The sequence below is a fragment of the Pezoporus occidentalis genome, unplaced genomic scaffold (assembly GCF_034315485.1).
Source record: "Pezoporus occidentalis ecotype Australia unplaced genomic scaffold, CSIRO_AGI_Poc_V1 ctg10, whole genome shotgun sequence".
Taxonomy (NCBI): domain Eukaryota; kingdom Metazoa; phylum Chordata; class Aves; order Psittaciformes; family Psittacidae; genus Pezoporus; species Pezoporus occidentalis.
Window position 1 is genome coordinate 11,071,446 of NW_026912779.1, and position 17,006 is coordinate 11,088,451.

Consider the following 17,006-nt stretch of genomic DNA (forward strand, 5'->3'; position numbering starts at 1 on the left):
AACCCAAACCATTCTATGATTCTATGACTTTGTGTGTCATGCTAGGGCAGGACAATGTTGTTTTCTGAGAGATGCAGCGGCAAAAGGCCCTTTTCCCTGAAAAATCAATTTATTTGTGTGTCACTAAGTACAAGAAAACAAAAATAAATTTGAAGGTCACAGCCTGTGATTTTCATTGAGCTATGGAGAACAGAAAAAAGTCATATAGAATCATAGAACCATAGAACAGTTTGCGTTGTAAAGGACCTTAAAGATCATCCATCATCCTTAAAGATCATCACCTCACACTAAACCATGTCATCCAAGGCTCTGTCCAACCTGGCCTTGAACACTGCCAGGGATGGAGCATTCACAACTTCCCTGGGCAACCCATTCCAGTGCCTCACCACCCTCACAGTAAAGAGCTTCTTCCTTATATCCAATCCAAACTTCCCCTGTTTAAGTTAATTTACTCCTTCTTCCATTGCTAGAAGAGTCTTTCAGCTGAACTAGTATTTCAAGGTGTCTATTACAAGAAGATATTTTGTTCAAACAAATGCTCTTGAAGAACCACTACAACAGTCATCAGCAGCACCACTGCCAGAGCAGCCTGTGAAATGGAGCAATCTCCCTGCCTTGCTCAGAATATGTTTTTTTATATTTATTTAAACACACACAGAGCAAGACTTATCTTGACAGGATCAGGGCAGCACACCACAGACTCTAACGTCCAGGATTACTTATTTCACTCTGCCAAAGAAATGAAGCTAAAACTCCACAAAGCAGCACTGAGTGTGAGCCCGAGTGGTGTCAGGCTTGCACACCAGGCCATCAGCAGCTCCATTCAGTTCATATTCAGTCCTGAGCCTGTGTAACAGCCTTTGAGCATCACCCCTGACTCCTAGCAAGTGTGTTTCTTTGTGTTATTAAAAAGCGGGAGGCTTTGGTTTGTGGAGATGGGGAGGTTTGCTCATGCAGAAACATTTCTGTAACAAAGAATTTTGAGGGGTTTGTTGTATCTGTAAAGGATCCATCAGTCCCTCATTCAATTTTTCCAAACAATGTAAGGCTCCCAAGGTTAAACACGTGTGTAGCTGTGACTGCTGCCCCTGGATCCCCACAGGTGGGGATCGCTGCCCCGCCATCTATCCTCATTATATTGCCCCAGTGTTCCACCCTACCAGAAGGCCAGGACTGAGATCCACGGGTGTGCACAGGTGTTTGGAAAGCCAATTTATAACAGAGGAAGGGAGAATGCTCACTGCATGCCTGCCCCAGGGTGTGCTGCAGCCCTGCAGCCCCACTGGTACCCAGCTCCCTGCATGACCAAGTCACGTTCAGGGAACTGGGAGGCTGTGGTCTGGATTTTGCCTGCTGGGGCTGGGCTCACTGCTGGCAGGAATCCCTGCGAACCCACCACAGATGTGATATGTGCATATATACATGCATGTATTATATATAAACACATGCATATTTATGGATAAGTGTGTGCATGTGCACACATATATATACAAATATATGCACATGCATATATACATACATATACATATATATACACACATACACACACATAGATGTATACATATGTGTATGTAGAGGTGAGCCAATGCGAACCTCATGAAGTTCAACAAGGTTCATAAAGGTCCTGCACCTGGGTCCGGGTAATCCCAAGCACAAATACAGGCTGGGAGGAAACTGAGTGGACAGCAGCCCTGAGGAGGACCTGCGTGTGTTGGTTGATGAGAAGCTCAACATGACCTGTCAGTGTATGCTTGCAGCCCAGAAACCAATCGTGGCCTGGGCTGCATCCCCAGCAGCATGAGCAGCAGGTCAAGGGAGAGGATTCTCCCTCTCTACTCCACTCTCATGAGATCCTCCCTTTGCAATCCTGGGGTGCCCAACACAAGAGGGACATGGACATGCTTGAGCAAGCCCAGAGAAGGCCATACAGATGCTCTGAGGGCTGGAGCAGCTCTGCTCTGGAGACAGGATGAGAGAGCTGGGGTTGTTCAGCCTGGAGAAGAGAAGGGTCCGGAGAGACCTTAGAGCAGCTTCCAGTGCCTAAATGGACTACAAGAAATCTGGAGAGAGACTTTGTACACGGCCATACATATGACAGGACAAAGAGGAATGGTTTTAAACTTAAAGAGGGGAGATTGAGATTAGACATTAGGAGTAAATTCTTCCCTGTGAGGGTGCTGAGGCCCTGGCACAGAGTGCCCAGAGAAGCTGTGGCTGCCCCATCCCTGGGGGTGTTCAAGGCCAGGTTGGACAGGGTTTGGAGCAACCTGCTCTAGCAGAAGGTGTCCCTGCCCATGGCAGGGGGTTGGAACTGGATGAGTTTTAAGGTCCCTTCCAACCCAAACCATTCTATAATTCTATGTTTCTGTGTATACACACGTATTATACATACATAGACAGACATAGACACACATATACAGACATATACACATAGGTACACATATATACATATTCACACGTGTATATACATACCCAAGTACCCGCCCCTACACACACCGAAGGATAGCGGAGACCCTCGCGGCCGGGGAACTACAACTCCCGTCATGCCGCGGGGCTGGGGGGGCGTGGCGCCGCGCCGTGCGTGGCCCCGCCCCCGCCGGTGGGGTGCGCGAGCGCGCAGCGGCTGCCGGCCCAGAGGGCGGTTGGCGCGGTGAGGCGAGGCGGCGGTAGCAGCAGCGGTGGGAGGGGAGGAGAGGAGAGGAGGCGCGGAGCCGGCGGTGATCGGGTGTTCTCTTCAGCCGCTTCCCTGCAGCTGCAGCCGCTGCTTCCCCGTCTGTCGCTCCCCACACCGGCCCGCCGGAGCCCGTAGGGGCTGCGGGGAGCGCTGCCGAGGTTCTTTGCCTTTCCTCTCGCCCGACCGGAGCTATCGTCGTTCGCGCGGCCGTGAGGAGACGGTGGACGGAGGCTGAGGCTGCCCTTTTCCTTTCCCCCTTACTCTGGGCCTCCCCGGGGGATTTGCTGCTGCTGGCGTGGAGTGCCTCTTTCTCCGGCTTCCTTCCTACCGAGGGTGAGTATCGCGCCTGTCGCGACAGAGCCTGTATCGTGAGGGCTGGTTGGGGGCCGCTTCCTCGGGTTGCTTCCCCCCCTTCACCCTCTTTCTCTGCCGCTTTGTGCTGCGCCTCGGCGGGGCTGCCTTTTTGTTACGGTCTTTACCTTAATTCTCTATTTTTTTTTTATCCGGGGTTTGGGGAGTTTGTTCTCTTTTTCTTTTATTCTTTATTTCCCCCCCTTTTTCCTTGGTCCTTTTTCCCGTCCCACCCACCCGGAGTTGGCCGAGCCCCGCTCCGGGGCTGGATGTGCTGGGGAAGCTCTTTGTCATGGAGCGGCTGCCGAGCCGCCTGCCCTCGGGAAGAACACCACTTTGAAAGGAAAACAGACCAAGAACTCGCTCGGTGTTCGCGCTCCGCGGCTTTGCCGGGCTCGGGGGTGGGTTTTGGGGGCGGTGGGGGCGATATATTTGTTTTCGGTGGGGGATGAGTCCCCCCCGCCCCAGTCCAGGCTCCATTTATCGCAGCCCCCTGTGCCGGAGCGCTCAATGGGAGCTGCACGCAGGCGGGTGAAAACAAAACAAAGGGGGGTTTTGTTTTGCTGTTGTTACCCTACAAAATCGTGGTGGGAGAGCTTCCTTCTTTATTTTTTATCCCCTAGTTCGCCCGAATTTGATGTTTTTTCAGTCCGGAGGAATCCAGATAGCTGGTAGGTAAGTTGTGTCCTTTTTAATTTTAAGCTTCTGGAGGGATTTGGAATGTTTCTTTCAGATCTTAAGGCTCGGCTCTTTTGTGAGCACCCTGGCATCCAGCGCAACTTTGGTCGGGTTTTTCTTTTCACTCTTTCTGCCTTTTTTTCCCCCCAAAATAGTTAAATAACGCAATTTCAGGAGGAGCTGATAGAAGGGGAACATTTCTGCCTCTAACAGCCGTGGAAAAAAGGGTTTTTAAAAGGCTGGGGAGAGGAGGAGCAGTTGTGTTTTCAGCTGAATATTTCTTGCCTCTTAAAGAGGATATTTAAAGCAATCGCTGTGTTTTTATACTGAAAGCTGCGCTGGTTTTCCTTTCCCCTTTGTTTTTGTTTAAACTACCCCCTCAAAACCTGCAGCTACTTCATCTCTGCAGAATGCAGCTTCTAGAATACGTGCAAGCAAAAAGCAGCCTAGCTGCACTGCTCTCCTGTTCCTGGCCTTTTAAAGGCCACCCATTCGTGTTTGCTGGGACTCCCCTGCCTTGAAAACAGCACTCGGCAAGTAAAATTACAAAGCATTTCAGCTAGAGCGTTAGGAGAACGATGGGTTTATATTTTCCATTTTGAGCACGCGTTGAGGGGAGTCGGGGGGGGGGGGGGGGGGGGGGGAGAAAAAAGGCTGTTTCCGGTTTCTGTTCAGCAGCTTTTCGTGGCTTTTTTTTTGTAACAAAGAAGCGGCCAGATGACCTGTTGATGATACATCTCCGGTTGCTTTTTGTGCCAGTTAGGTTAGTTGGAGATGAAAGCTTCAGCTTGAACAGGCTACCCAGATGTGTTGTGCGGTCCGTGTGGCTTTGTAATGTTTTAGGCCGACAGTTTTGAAGTGAGTAATGTAGTTCAGGCGTCTGCACGGGACACTTGCGCCTCTCCTCTCCCTGGCCTCCTTCCCCACAAGAAAACCCCCAGTATGTAGAAAATGGAGCACTCCTAGTTGGAAAAATAGACCCGTTTAGTGCTGTGTGAGATTAAGTGTCCTAACTCTTTTGAAGACGTATGAATGGCCTGGCAGGAAGCTTTAGGAATGCGTTTTGCTTGTATATAGGCAGCTACCTTAAGCTTAAACGTCTCCTATTTCAAATGAATTAAACTTGTAGGAGCACCTATGTTACGCTGAGTGTAGTCTTGTGAAGTGCGCATAATGTTTCTGTTCTTACTAAACACAGTATTTCTCAACACCTCAGGTCACCATGCTAGTGTTCACCTTGGAAATTAAGGTTTTAAGTAACTACTAGTATTTCAGTTAAAGCAGAATTTACATATTAGTATAAAGTCTGCCTGCTCTGTTTTGTACTTTGGTGTCAATGCTGGTTTCTATTAAGAAAGTAGTCATGGAAAACAGGATCCTTTCACTTCAGGATTTGTGGTTAGCGATTGTGTTTGTAGATGCAAAATAGAGCATCATCTGCTTGGAGCCAGTGGTATTTAAGACACTTATTCATTTGGAAGGAACTAATTGGAAGTATATCTTGGTATGAAATGTCTTCTCAGACAGGAACTCTGGAATACAGGAAAGCAGAAAACCCAAAGCTGTTTGTAGATGCTAATCTATACCCTGAGCTAAAAAAGGAAGAATGAGGGTGTTTCATGAGAAATCAGTCACATTTAAGTGCGTACTTGTAAGCAAAATTACACAGTTGATTAGGAATTCCTGCAGGATGCCAGTAATTGGAGGTACTTGTTGCTAGCTGGTCACTGTGCGGCTGGCTGGTTCTACTGTAAAAGTTTTGACTGTACATCCAGAGGAAAAAGCCTAGCTCTTTTGCTTCCCAGACGTTCATTCCTTAATCTCCAGGTTCAAAAGCATGCTGACAAACTGTCAAAGGAAGTGACAGCAAAGAGATGGTGTAGGAAGTAGGTCGAGCACAGCTAAATGCTGCTGAGTTTCAGTGGAAAAAGTAAGCGTGTTTCCATCTGATCTGCGTTGTTTCCTTTCAATCTAGAGGTTAACAGAATGCACCAGTATATCTCATACTCCTACTATAGTCCCTTAATTCTCATGAAATTAATACTGCATCCCTAACTGGGCCTAGTTAGCCTGCCTGGATGGGAAGATTCATGGGGAAGAAGGTAAAATAGCAGCTTAGGTCTGATCCCATGAAGTGCAAATCATGTCAGCTGGGCAAAGCTGAAGTGGCTCTATGCCTCTCTGGAGGCCCATAGGCAAGCCTGGGATGGATCTCCCTCTCCCTATGCTGCTGTAGGCTCTCCATTGTGTAGCTGGGGCATCGCGGTGTGTTCTTTATGACCTTAATGTTTTGCAATGGATATGGCAATTAATACTCACAAGTGATTGTGTTTCTTGTTTAAAATGTTTGAATCAGTAGATTCAAAATCCAGGTAAGACAAAAGCTCTTTGGCATGCTAGAAATCATCCTGCAACTAAAAGAAAGGCAAGCTTGTATGCTGTTGCAGCATTTTCCTAAGAGCAGTAAATCTATTGACAGTAACTTGATTTGCAGAAAAATTACAGCCTTGAACTATGAATATGTTCTTTTCCAAGTGTTCTGTATTTCTATTGATTGAAAAGGAGATCTTGTTTCAAGTAGGAAGAGGTGCTTTGCACAAGTCAGTTTGCACAGCTTATGGGATACCTAGGTGAGCCCTGTGTTGTAGACTTCTGTTGCTGACCTGTGTCATGTGATTTGGAGCACCAAATGTTGCTAGCTGTTCAAAATTACCTTTCTGGAATAACCCTGTAGTCATGAATAGATGTGAAACAGTTGACTGCAAAGCTCTGCAGGGAAAGTGTGTTGTCCTCTGCTGGCACTTTGTACTGAAGGTAGGTGGTTATCAATACCAGTCTTGCTCCACCAATGTCTCCCGGTTGGCATACTAGGTGTAAATGTTGAGAGGTGGTGTTTTGGGATGTGGGCTCAAGTGTGAACTGTTCTGCAGCTTGTTTGATTCAGAGTGAACTCAGTGCCTGGGTGGAAGTGTTTGGTTAAGGATTGACAGTATCCTTCAGTCCCTGCCATGCAGGAGCATGGTTCAGTTCATGAACAGGTAATAAAAGTTAATCTGCTAACCTTGTCTCTTAATCCATGCTGATGAATTCAATGATATTGACTTGACTGCTACCCATGGTACTTACTGCTATAAATGCTGAATTTTGTACTTGAATCTCATTTACTCGAGAGCAGAGTGGACTGAACATGGCATTGCAGTTCTGGCTGCGGTTTCAGGATTGGGAGTGTCCTATAATTTTACTCTTCTAATTGAAGGTATATGGTAGTTGTCAGAGTAGGAGCAGTCAAAATCTCTTACTCTGGTCCCATAATTATATTCCTGTTGAGAAGAGGATTCATTCAGTTGACACATTGCAGTACTTTCCTTGTTCACCAGTAGAGTATGTTATAGAAGACTTTGGATATGTATCATGCTGGCTCAAAACACTTTTGATCCTTCTTGATGTTGTCTGTGCAGCTATGTCAACCAGATGATTTTCTGTGCTGACCCTGTTTGTAGCAGATCTATTGCATAAATGTGTTTTTAGAAGGGAGAAGGGTGTTCCTTTTGGGAAAAGCTATTTTTTTTTAATAGTACAGAGATACTTGGGCCAGAGGGGTGCTGGTCTGCATGGTGGGCATGTATGTGTTCAGGGGAGCAATTGCACAATCTAATTGCAAAAGTTAATCAAAATCCCAGATGTAGACAAGCTTTTTGCTGATAAAGTGCTTTTGTCAGCCTGTTAGTTTACATATTAAATGTTCAGGGAGGTAAGTGTGGTGGTTTTGGCAGAAAAGCTTTGGTCACTAAACACTGCATTTCCATTTGTGGGTCTGTAACATTTGTTGTAGTGGCTGAAACTCCGTGTTGTAGACAGCAGGGAAATGAACAGCAAGGAAAGTAAGAAAAAGCTGAAGTTAGAAAGACTAGAAGTGATACAGAAAATATTTTTGTTATTAGGATAGATCATAATATGAATAGCTACTAGAGAATGCTGCTCTGTGGATTGATTGAGGTTTTGCGTGGGATGTATCAAAAATATTTTGTAGATGCTTGCAAGATATGGGATTGAAGCAAGTTGCTTGGTTGAGATTCTTTGGGGAATAGTTTATTTGAGCTAGGACTTGAAGATGGGAAAGAAAACCAAACAAACCTGACCAAAACCACAAAAGAGAAAAAAAAACACACTATAAAGAAAACACAAAAACCTGCCTAGACAAAATTGTCCTTAAGTAGACCACCATCAATGAGTTTTTTCTTCCATTGCCAGCTAATTCATCTGCCTGGATGTACTTAGTTGCTTGTATGCAGTGTTTCTGCAGCTATATAACCATTTGAACTTCATTACAAATGTTTAAAAATACTTTTTCCTGAGCTGGAATACCTCTTTTCCTTAATTCATGTACAAAGTCTGGGGGGTAGACATCAAATTCAAAGGGACTGATTTATTTTCCTTAAGATGACTGTTAAGATCTGCCATTAGCATCAGTGGAACTCAAGGTCTTCCAAGAGTTTCTGGAGGCATAGCAAGAGCAAACTTAGTGATCTGATTTGAGCATCTTGCCCTGTCCTGCTTGCCTCTTCAGTGCTTCTGAAGCACTATTTCTATTTTTAATTGTCTGATGGCTCATCTGGAGTAGTTTGCAACTGGAAAGTAGCAGCTGTTGAGTTAGTTTCCCCCTTCTTTCTGCCAGCTTGTCCTCTAGGATGGTAACCCCTAGACCTGGATCATAGAATGACAGAATGGTTTGGGTTAGAAGAGACCTTAAAGGTCATACAGTTCTAACCCCCTGCCACAGGCAGGGACACCTTCTGCTAGAGCAGGTTGCTCCAAGTCCCATCCAACCTGGCCTTGAACACCTCCAAGGATGGATTATCCACAGTTTCTTTGGGCAACCCTTTCCAATATCTCACCAGCCTTAAAATGAAGAATTTCTTTGATTCACAATCATTCATATTGTTGATTCGTGTTGTCTGAATTGTTCGTTGGGTCAGGGCAACCACACTGGTATCTCCATGTTAGATCTAGCTTGAAATGCTTTCATCCAGACAGTCATCTTTGTCTAAGAAGTGATCAGCAATGGCTGGGGCAGCACACAAAGTACCTGCGTGGAACTGTGGGCTCTTGGTAAGGGAAATAGCATGTCTGTGTAGCCTGCACATATGGCCCCCTTAACCATCATGTCCATTGGGATGCTTTAAGGCAACATTAAACTAATAGGAAAACTAGGCTTAAGGTTATGTATTTGTGTTAGGATCATGCCTCTGTGATGGTTACAGATCTGTCCCAGAGTGCTTGCTTTCCCTGTCCTCAGTTCCTTCTGCTTCTGATGGTCAAGCAGTATTAACTAGTAAAGACTTGATTTTAAACTCATGCAAACTTGAGTACTTCATATGTATTTTCTTTGTCCTAAGACAAATTAGTCATGTTAAATAATGTTAAGTGGTTCCTGAGGAACTCCTGCTAAGAATCTCAAGGCTCCTCTTCCTGAAGTGTTAATATGTATACTGGGATTTTTGGCTGATGCCACCTTGATATTCCTTCCACTTTCATGAAGCAGTTGCAGCTCAGCACAATATTTTTACAAGAATAAATATTGCCTTAATCATGGTTTGACACAAGATTCAGCTGGGAAAACAAGTAATGGTTCTTTTGTCATGTAGCTCAACTATTTATTTGGTATGAGGATAAGGGAAAAATCCAAAATTCATTGCACATGGAGGATTACTGTAAAGTAATTTGCTTCCTTTTAAAGAACTTGTTGCTTATTTTCCTTCTGTAATGCACCTCTTGGGAGAAACTGCTAATTCTAAAAATATGTCAGTTCCGCCATATCCCACTAATACACTTTTTTCTTTGTTTGGCTTGGTTTGCTTTTTCCCTGAGCCACTTTAAATGCTCTGAGGAATGCTCAACATGGAAGAAGTAAATGCACGTAGGTATTTGATTTGCTGTATTTACATTGCTGCTGGTTTTCATGATGACTTTGAACATCTGTTCTACAGTGAAAGGGACTACAGTGGCCTCAACCCTTAGCTAATATCACAGGTAGGATATCTGCTTTCTCTTGGGTCTGGCTGCTTTCTGCTGGGCAAGTACTCTGAGTTTAGGAAAGGAAATGTAACAGGCTACCAAGGATGTCAAAATCTTCTGACAAACTACATAGAGTTCCTCATGTGTAGGAAATTTGTGGCTATTCATGTATGGGAAACCAGAGTGATGGTAGTGCTGACACTTCAGATAAGGACTGCTTCCTGCTCCAATCTCCTGTCTCTGCACCTATTAAAGAGTTAAACCATTATATATATATATTATATAAACACACTTATATAGATGTAACACAACTTCATCAGTGTTGTGGCCAGTGTATTAGCTTTGTCTGGGGCTTTCTGAGCAGCAGATGTGAAAACAAAGTAGGGCCTTGTACCTCACTACTGACTAAGAAAGGCCAGGATGCTGTAGTAAAATGTGGGGGCTTATAAGCCACTTGTGACTTAGATGTAGCAACTGCTTTTGAATTTCTATGCCTATTTATACACTATTTATTTTTTTTTTCTCATTGAAATAACTATGCATATTTCACTGTTTTGAGATACGCGTAGTTAGCAAGAGAAACTCCTACCTCTAGAGGGAAAGTGTTACAAGCTTATTTCTTGGTGTCTTTCATTTACTGTAACTTTGGGGAGGAGCGAGTTCAAGTTGGCAGTGTCTAAACAGCAGCAGAGATAAGAGCCTGATCCAAAAGATGAGGGAAGAATTAACCTTTACCTTGAAGCCAAGAGGGACTGGTTGTAGGGAGAAGAGCTTATTAATCCTGTCAGTAAGCAAGGGTAGCAAGTGTCTGGTGTCTGTCAGTCTCTTAGCGTCCACAACAGCAAGTATTGCAGGCGTGCTGCTGCTACTTTATAGCTATTAATGAAGAGGATTAGCAGTCAGATTTATCTGGCTGTTTTGTTGCATGTTTCAAAACCTCAGTCATCAAGAAATAGCAGTTTTAGAGATCTAGATAGTGCTTGGCTTACGTATAGAGTGAGAGGGCATGAGAAGTTTCTTGCCTCACTCTGGGCAGATGTTAAGTGTAACATTGCCTGTTTCCCCTTCTCTTGCTCTCCAGTTTCCCAAGGCAGAGCTGGTGCTGCGATCCTTCTATGCAAGCAGCTTGTATTTGCCTTAAAGACAGGAGGGGTGTGTTCCCTTCTGAATCCCTGGGAGCTGTGGGGAAAGGATGTGTAAGCTTTCCCATGTGTAATAGCAGAAAACCTAGCAAAGCTAGAAGTGCACTACACCCTCCTGTCCAATTAAGAGCTCAGTGTGTGGGAGGTGGTGGGGAGAGGAACTTGTGTGTTGGTATGATGGATGATGTCTCCAAAGCCCCAGATGGATGTTAGGCTTGTCTGCCCCCCTCTCCTCTGCTTTATTTTTGTCCTTATTTTTAATAAAGGTTAGAAACTCACAGGTGTGTTGATGTGTAATTTGCTAATGTTTGGAGGTTGCCACAGAAATGAGAATTAATATTCAGTTACTAATCAAATCTTGCTCTGCTCTGAGGCATGTAAACTAATGAAGTACCAGAAAATGTGAAGGTGGGTGAAAAAAAATGATAGCGCAGTGTGAGTTCCCCGAGTTCATTCTTCACATTCTTTCTTCTGCTTCCACTGTGTCAGATGTTTAGACGTGTCAGCATGACCATGGACCAGGTACAGAATTTACCTTGAGACTCAAGCCTGATGTTGAGGAGGAAAGCACAGTGATTTGGGATATGGGGAGGTTATTTGTAACCTTTGTCACAAGTGGGATGGATTATAAAATGACAAATACTGATTCTCTGCCGGTTGGCATTCACTCAATTCAGTATTGCACAAAGCACACCAATTAGATTTAATACAAATGTTCCCTCAGAAAGATCACCTTGATTTAATTTTTTTTCAGATGCATAAAGTAGAAATGGTCTGTGCCTCTCTGATTGTTCTTTAAAGACTTAAGTGCTATATTTCTAGCTCTTGGCAGACATTGTCCACAAGAACTTCATGTTCCATTGGGCTTATGCCAAATTTAATGTACTGTTTGTACTGAAAGCATCAAAACCAGACTTATGTTAATTTTAGATTTTACAGCTACCATTATTGATTTTTCTTAGAACTGTTCCATCCAATCTGCTATCATTTTAATTTCTTTTCCCTGCAGGAATTTGGGGAAGGATCTTGACAGTCTTTATTTGTGTGGCTGCAGACTGTTTATGTGAGTGAGAGCTGTAGATCAGACGTCTCTGCAGTGGCCAAACTCTCCATTTATAGAAGCTACATCAGCACACTACATTATTTGTGAACTCTTGTCTTTAATACTGACTGGTCTACTGTGACTATGGGTAGTAGTATAAACACAGTCCATTGAGTGTCTTTGAAGAAACTGCAATTTAATAAAAAGCTGAGATGGGAAATTAATGTTACAATCAACTAAACATACAAAAAATTGCAAACTTTAATTTTGCAGTGCTTGTAGGCTGTATGAATTGAAGCCTGCTTTTAAGACCTTGGACTCTGTAGGGACAAAAAAAGGAAGAGATAGGGGTGAGAAACAGCACAAATAGGAGCTATGGTAGGTGGACAAAGAAAGGAAGGAAATAGCTGAGGGAAAGGATAGGGTATAGTGCAAAACAGCCAGCCAGCATGGGCTGCAGTGTTCATAATACTGCAGGTCTGCTGATCCCTGCCTGAGAGCTGTGTCTGTTGGCCTTGTATTTTGGCTGTTCATCTTTTATTTTCAACCCTCAGGGCCAAGTAGCTGTGCAAAAGTATGGCTTCTGCCCAGGTGGCTCACAGCCCTCAGAGTAGAGCAGGATTCCCCTCCATTGTGCTGGTGTGGGACAGCATGGCACTCAGTGAAGCCTGGGTTTTCCCCCTTTGCCTCTTTTGCTCCTGCTGAGCTTCCTTCTATTAAGGTATAGCCTGTTGTGGTTTCTGCTTTGCAACTTTACCTTCTGCTAGTGTCACTAAAGTCGCTCAGCTCTTCAAAGACATGTATGTAAGTGGGGAAGAGAGGTGTCTCTTGATACAGACGCTTAAAATCACAAGGAGTTTTACACTCCATATTAATAGTCACTATTGTAATTGAAGTAAGTGGGAGTTCCTAGTTGGTCTTCACTGTAGGCTTAACCATGGCACTCAGCAGTTTTTCTTCGGCCTAGCTCTTATGCCAAAGGATTGAGTGGGGTTTTAAGTTTATCTTTAGTTGTCTAGTCCTCAGCCACAATTTATAGTTCAGACTTTACTCCGTAAGGGTGGTGATCAGTCTTCAGAAGCATCACTTCAGCTTTGACAATCTTCAGGTACCATCCCACAGTCTTCAGAGACCCCATTTTCTGTCCTCCACCTGTCTCCCTTCCAACTTGGCACACATGTTCTGGAACCTCTGCTGAGGCCTTATTCAGTTTCTACAGTGCTAGAAGATGCTTTCCCGGTCTGTAACCAGATGATTGATTTGAAACAATTATTGGTAGAAGAGTTTTTGCAAATGTACCCTAAGATGTGTTAATGTATACCTCACATTTTATTGTAGCAACTGGTTATGGAAGTAACTTGCATTAATGTTAGCAGACAAACCGCGCCTCATTTTTGCCTCCCAAAAGTGCTTTGGTCATTTTTATCTTGGTGATGTAGCACCAGTTCTTATGAGAAACGTTATGCTGCAAAAGGGAGTAGACTAATGGTGCTTGTCTTCTTCTTGTCTCAATTTGTCCCAAGTCTTAGACCCCTAAGCATAGCAAAAAGTAATAGAAAATAGTCCTATGGAGAAATGTACAGGAAATTACTAAACTTGATGAAGGCAGAATAATGTTGCGTGTAATTGAGTCAGAATTTGAAATTTTTAGTTTATTGCTGTTACTGTGCTTGTTTTCAAGCTTAATTTTCAAATATCCTTCATATAAGCTTGGTATGCTAATAAGATTATTGCTGTACTAAGCTGTGTTTTGCTGATGAATGTAGCTTTTGTTACTTATATGGACAAAGTAAGTTGAATAGAAGAGTGACTATAAAGAAAACAGAATTAGCTCCAAAGTTAAGAATAGGAGTAGCTATGTTCCCTTGTTCTTCAAGATTAAACACAGCTTTTAAGTACTGCTCAGGAACAGATTCTAACATCTCACTATTAATTAGTCCATGCATTTAAAAATACATGATTTTGCTTTTTTCCTGGAAATGAACACAAAGTCTACTATGGGAAAGGTGGTTCCAGCTCTCTGTTCCTGGCCTATGATCAGATGCATGTGTGGAACCAGGTAAATCCAACCGAGGAACAGACTGGGGTGTGAATCTGTTGATAAATGTGGTTGTGCAGAAACCTTACATCTAAATGCAGGGTGATAGGCAGGACTGCTGCTTTTGCAGTGGTATTTTATGCTGTCTTAAAATTGCTTAACTACAGGATGTGCTCCTGCTCTGTGTTAGTCGTAACAACTAAGTGCAGGCATTCCTGCAGGTTGTGAGAGTAGGTGATAAATAATAGTAGTGTGATTCAGTGCTTCAGTCTCTGCATGAAAGCTCGTGCCTCTGCATTAGTGGCCAGGCTTGTCAATGATCATAAGAATTTGTTTTGGAAGGGAACTCTGGGGATCATCTAGTCCCGCTCCCCCTACTCAAAGTAGTTTGAAGTTAAAGCCAGTTATCTCATCCCTTTATTTTGCATGGTCTTGTGTAGCATACAGCTGGGGTATCTGCTGACAGTACTTGTCTGGTGCTTACCTGTAACTGTCAATCTTCTGCAAATGTAAAACTTACCCCGTATAATTCCAGAATATGTTCTTGAGCATGCTGAAACCAACTGGTATCTGAATTCCTTGAATACTTTAAACAACTAAGTACTTGAGTTGCTCTGCACTAGGATTACTGATTGGACACAAGGACATGCTGTGTGCAATTACCTGTTTGTATTTTCTCAAAGTGCATTTATTCCAGTAGATGCAGAACTAACATTGATAAATCTCTACAAAACCATTCTTTACAGTGGCTGTGAGCAACAGGTATACTTCTCACCACTCCTCTCCCAGCTGACAGTTCTCAATTGCTGATGCTAGCTGCTTGGTGCTAATGTGGATGGGGCTTAACCATATGGTCTCACTCTGACTTTCTCTCGCAGTGTTGAAAAATGTTGTCCTGTCTGCACTAGCAGCTAACTGATCTGAACCCATTGTTGACAGCCACCATCATCAACAGGTCATTTTCCCTCTGCAAGTGTGGCTTTTGATTATGTATCGTAAATCCAAGTGGAAGTGCGGTTACAATCTCGCGGTTCTTGGACACGGTGAGTTTCCCCACTACACAGTTGCTCTAAAAGAACACATTTTTCTACTTGCACATGAACTTCCTTCTCTGGATGAAAAATTTGTGGAGAAAATTCAATGACTCATTCTAGAATTCCCTTAAAATAGACCTTTTATTTACCTCTTCAAGATTTTGATTGAGTTTAGTTGCTAGAAGTACAAGTGTAGAACAATACAAGCTGTTGGTATTGTCTTGCTGTTACTGTCTGTAACAGTATTTGTTCTCTAAACAATGTCCTTTGTAAAGTGGAAAGAGAATGCTTTAGGTTGATTATTGGACAGCATCTCTATACAGCAACCACTCCCAGCTGTTACAAAACTACAGATGATTATATTAGAGAGAGGCCTCCTAAGCTGTACCAAATTGTACTTTCTCATGCCCTAATGTTGGATTTCTGCTGAAGGTTGTTTCCCAGTTATTACTGCCTGCTGAGAGCGATGCCTTCTCTCTCCCATCTCCCTGGGCTGTGAATACATATAACTCCCACTCCAGATCTGAGTTGTGCAGCACCGTACCCTTCTTTGCTCCAGAATTGCCAGAGTTTTTCCATAAGCTGACTTTTCTCCCTAACTTCAGAGAAACAAGGAGTTTTCCAACAGGGAGCTGTGTCTTAAGTTTGTCATTAGACTGACTATATACCTTTCTCATGTGGTAGGCTTAAAATTCTTGCATTGCTTTCCATAACTTTGTCTGTGAACGTATCTGTGACTTGTTCTTTTTCCTTAGCCCTCTGGTTTGAGGACAACAGCTGCTTTCTCCTTGCTATTGCTTGTACCAAGGTAGTAATGTGGTGGTGCGAGAGCATCAACTTTTCCTTGCTTGGGCCAGTTTTCATACCAAGTTAATGAGAGTGAAATTGAGAATACAACCTCAAGTATAATGGGTGTGATTAATAGTGAGAAGTCTTTTGGCATATAACTTTGAAAATGTTTACAGTTTTATTTTCCATCTCAGGGGATTGGAGCAAATAGGCGTAAGATGCTAATCATAATAATGTTTTTCATGATCAAAGGTATCAGTACTTCAATGGCTGCTATTTTTGTTTCAATTGCCAGTTGTCCTAAAATTGGCTATGAGCAGTCAGTATTGGTGGTTAACAGCCCAAACCATTATAAATGTAGAAGACACAACTTCATTATTTATTTCATGTGAGTTTGCTGACTTGAATTCGTGCTGCATATTTACTTCAGCTTCTGATCAGCTATGTATTCCACTGTGCCTCTCAATTTTCTGTCAAGTTTCTATCATCAGTGAATTCTTATTTCAGAATTCGTTAACTCTGCCAGTGCATTTCAAGGTGAAGCTCAACAGATAGTACAGTGTGGTCTAGAGGTTTAATAATAGTGTAGCTGTTAGGGGTTTGTTTTACCAACTCAAGAGTCTCATCTGTTAGGAAGAAGTTTCTATCTAATGAAAAATTGTGGGTCAGAGAGAACTTGAGTGCTCAAATACTTGTGTATAAGCAAAAAACCTCTCACTAAGAGTGTCATTCCTTAAGAGTTGTGGAACACAGTTGAAGTTGAAGCTGATGGTTTGAGAAGCTGGAAGGTAACTTCACATTTGAGTGCTTCATCTCTGTCAGACAAACAGTACACAACTTAAATGCTATAACTGACACTGAGCATTGTCTCTGATGCACTGTAATTATCCTGAAGGTCTGAGGCTTATCCAGAAATCAGAGTGTGAATTAAATTACATGTCCAGCCCAGATCTGCTCTAGTACAGTCTTGCTTAGGTAGGCTGATAGCAATCTCGCTTACGCTGGTTAATTCAGTTGCCTTCAAAGCAGCTGAATCCTTAATTGCACCTGCATAATTAGGCTCAGGTATCAGGTTTGGTGAGGTCACCTGGTAGATGAACAAAACCAGAAACTGGACTTTAGTTTCTTTTTCTTGCTAAGTAAGTTTTTACTTTGATATTTGCACTGTACGCCTAGAAACAAAGTCCTGCTGCTCTATAGAAATGATCATCTGTTCAACAGATGAGCTACAAACCTCAGTTTT

At 43.2% G+C, this 17,006-nt stretch overlaps 1 protein-coding gene across 3 annotated transcripts in view; it reads left to right on the forward strand.

The window, feature by feature from the left end:
• Window positions 1–2,584: 2,584 nt before the first annotated feature.
• PELI1 (pellino E3 ubiquitin protein ligase 1) overlaps window positions 2,585–17,006 on the forward strand; it is a 46,054-nt gene continuing 31,632 nt past the window's right edge. The window contains exons 1-4 of one of the 3 annotated variants that reach the window (XM_062611816.1): window positions 2,585–2,666; window positions 2,699–3,007; window positions 3,649–3,700; window positions 14,819–14,983. In XM_062611816.1, the coding sequence (XP_062467800.1) occupies window positions 14,929–14,983 (55 nt within the window). In that variant the 5' untranslated portion in view covers window positions 2,585–2,666; window positions 2,699–3,007; window positions 3,649–3,700; window positions 14,819–14,928. The remainder of the gene's footprint in view (window positions 2,667–2,698; window positions 3,008–3,648; window positions 3,701–14,818; window positions 14,984–17,006) is intronic. The other 2 variants (XM_062611834.1, XM_062611824.1) reach the window with 2 other exon arrangements.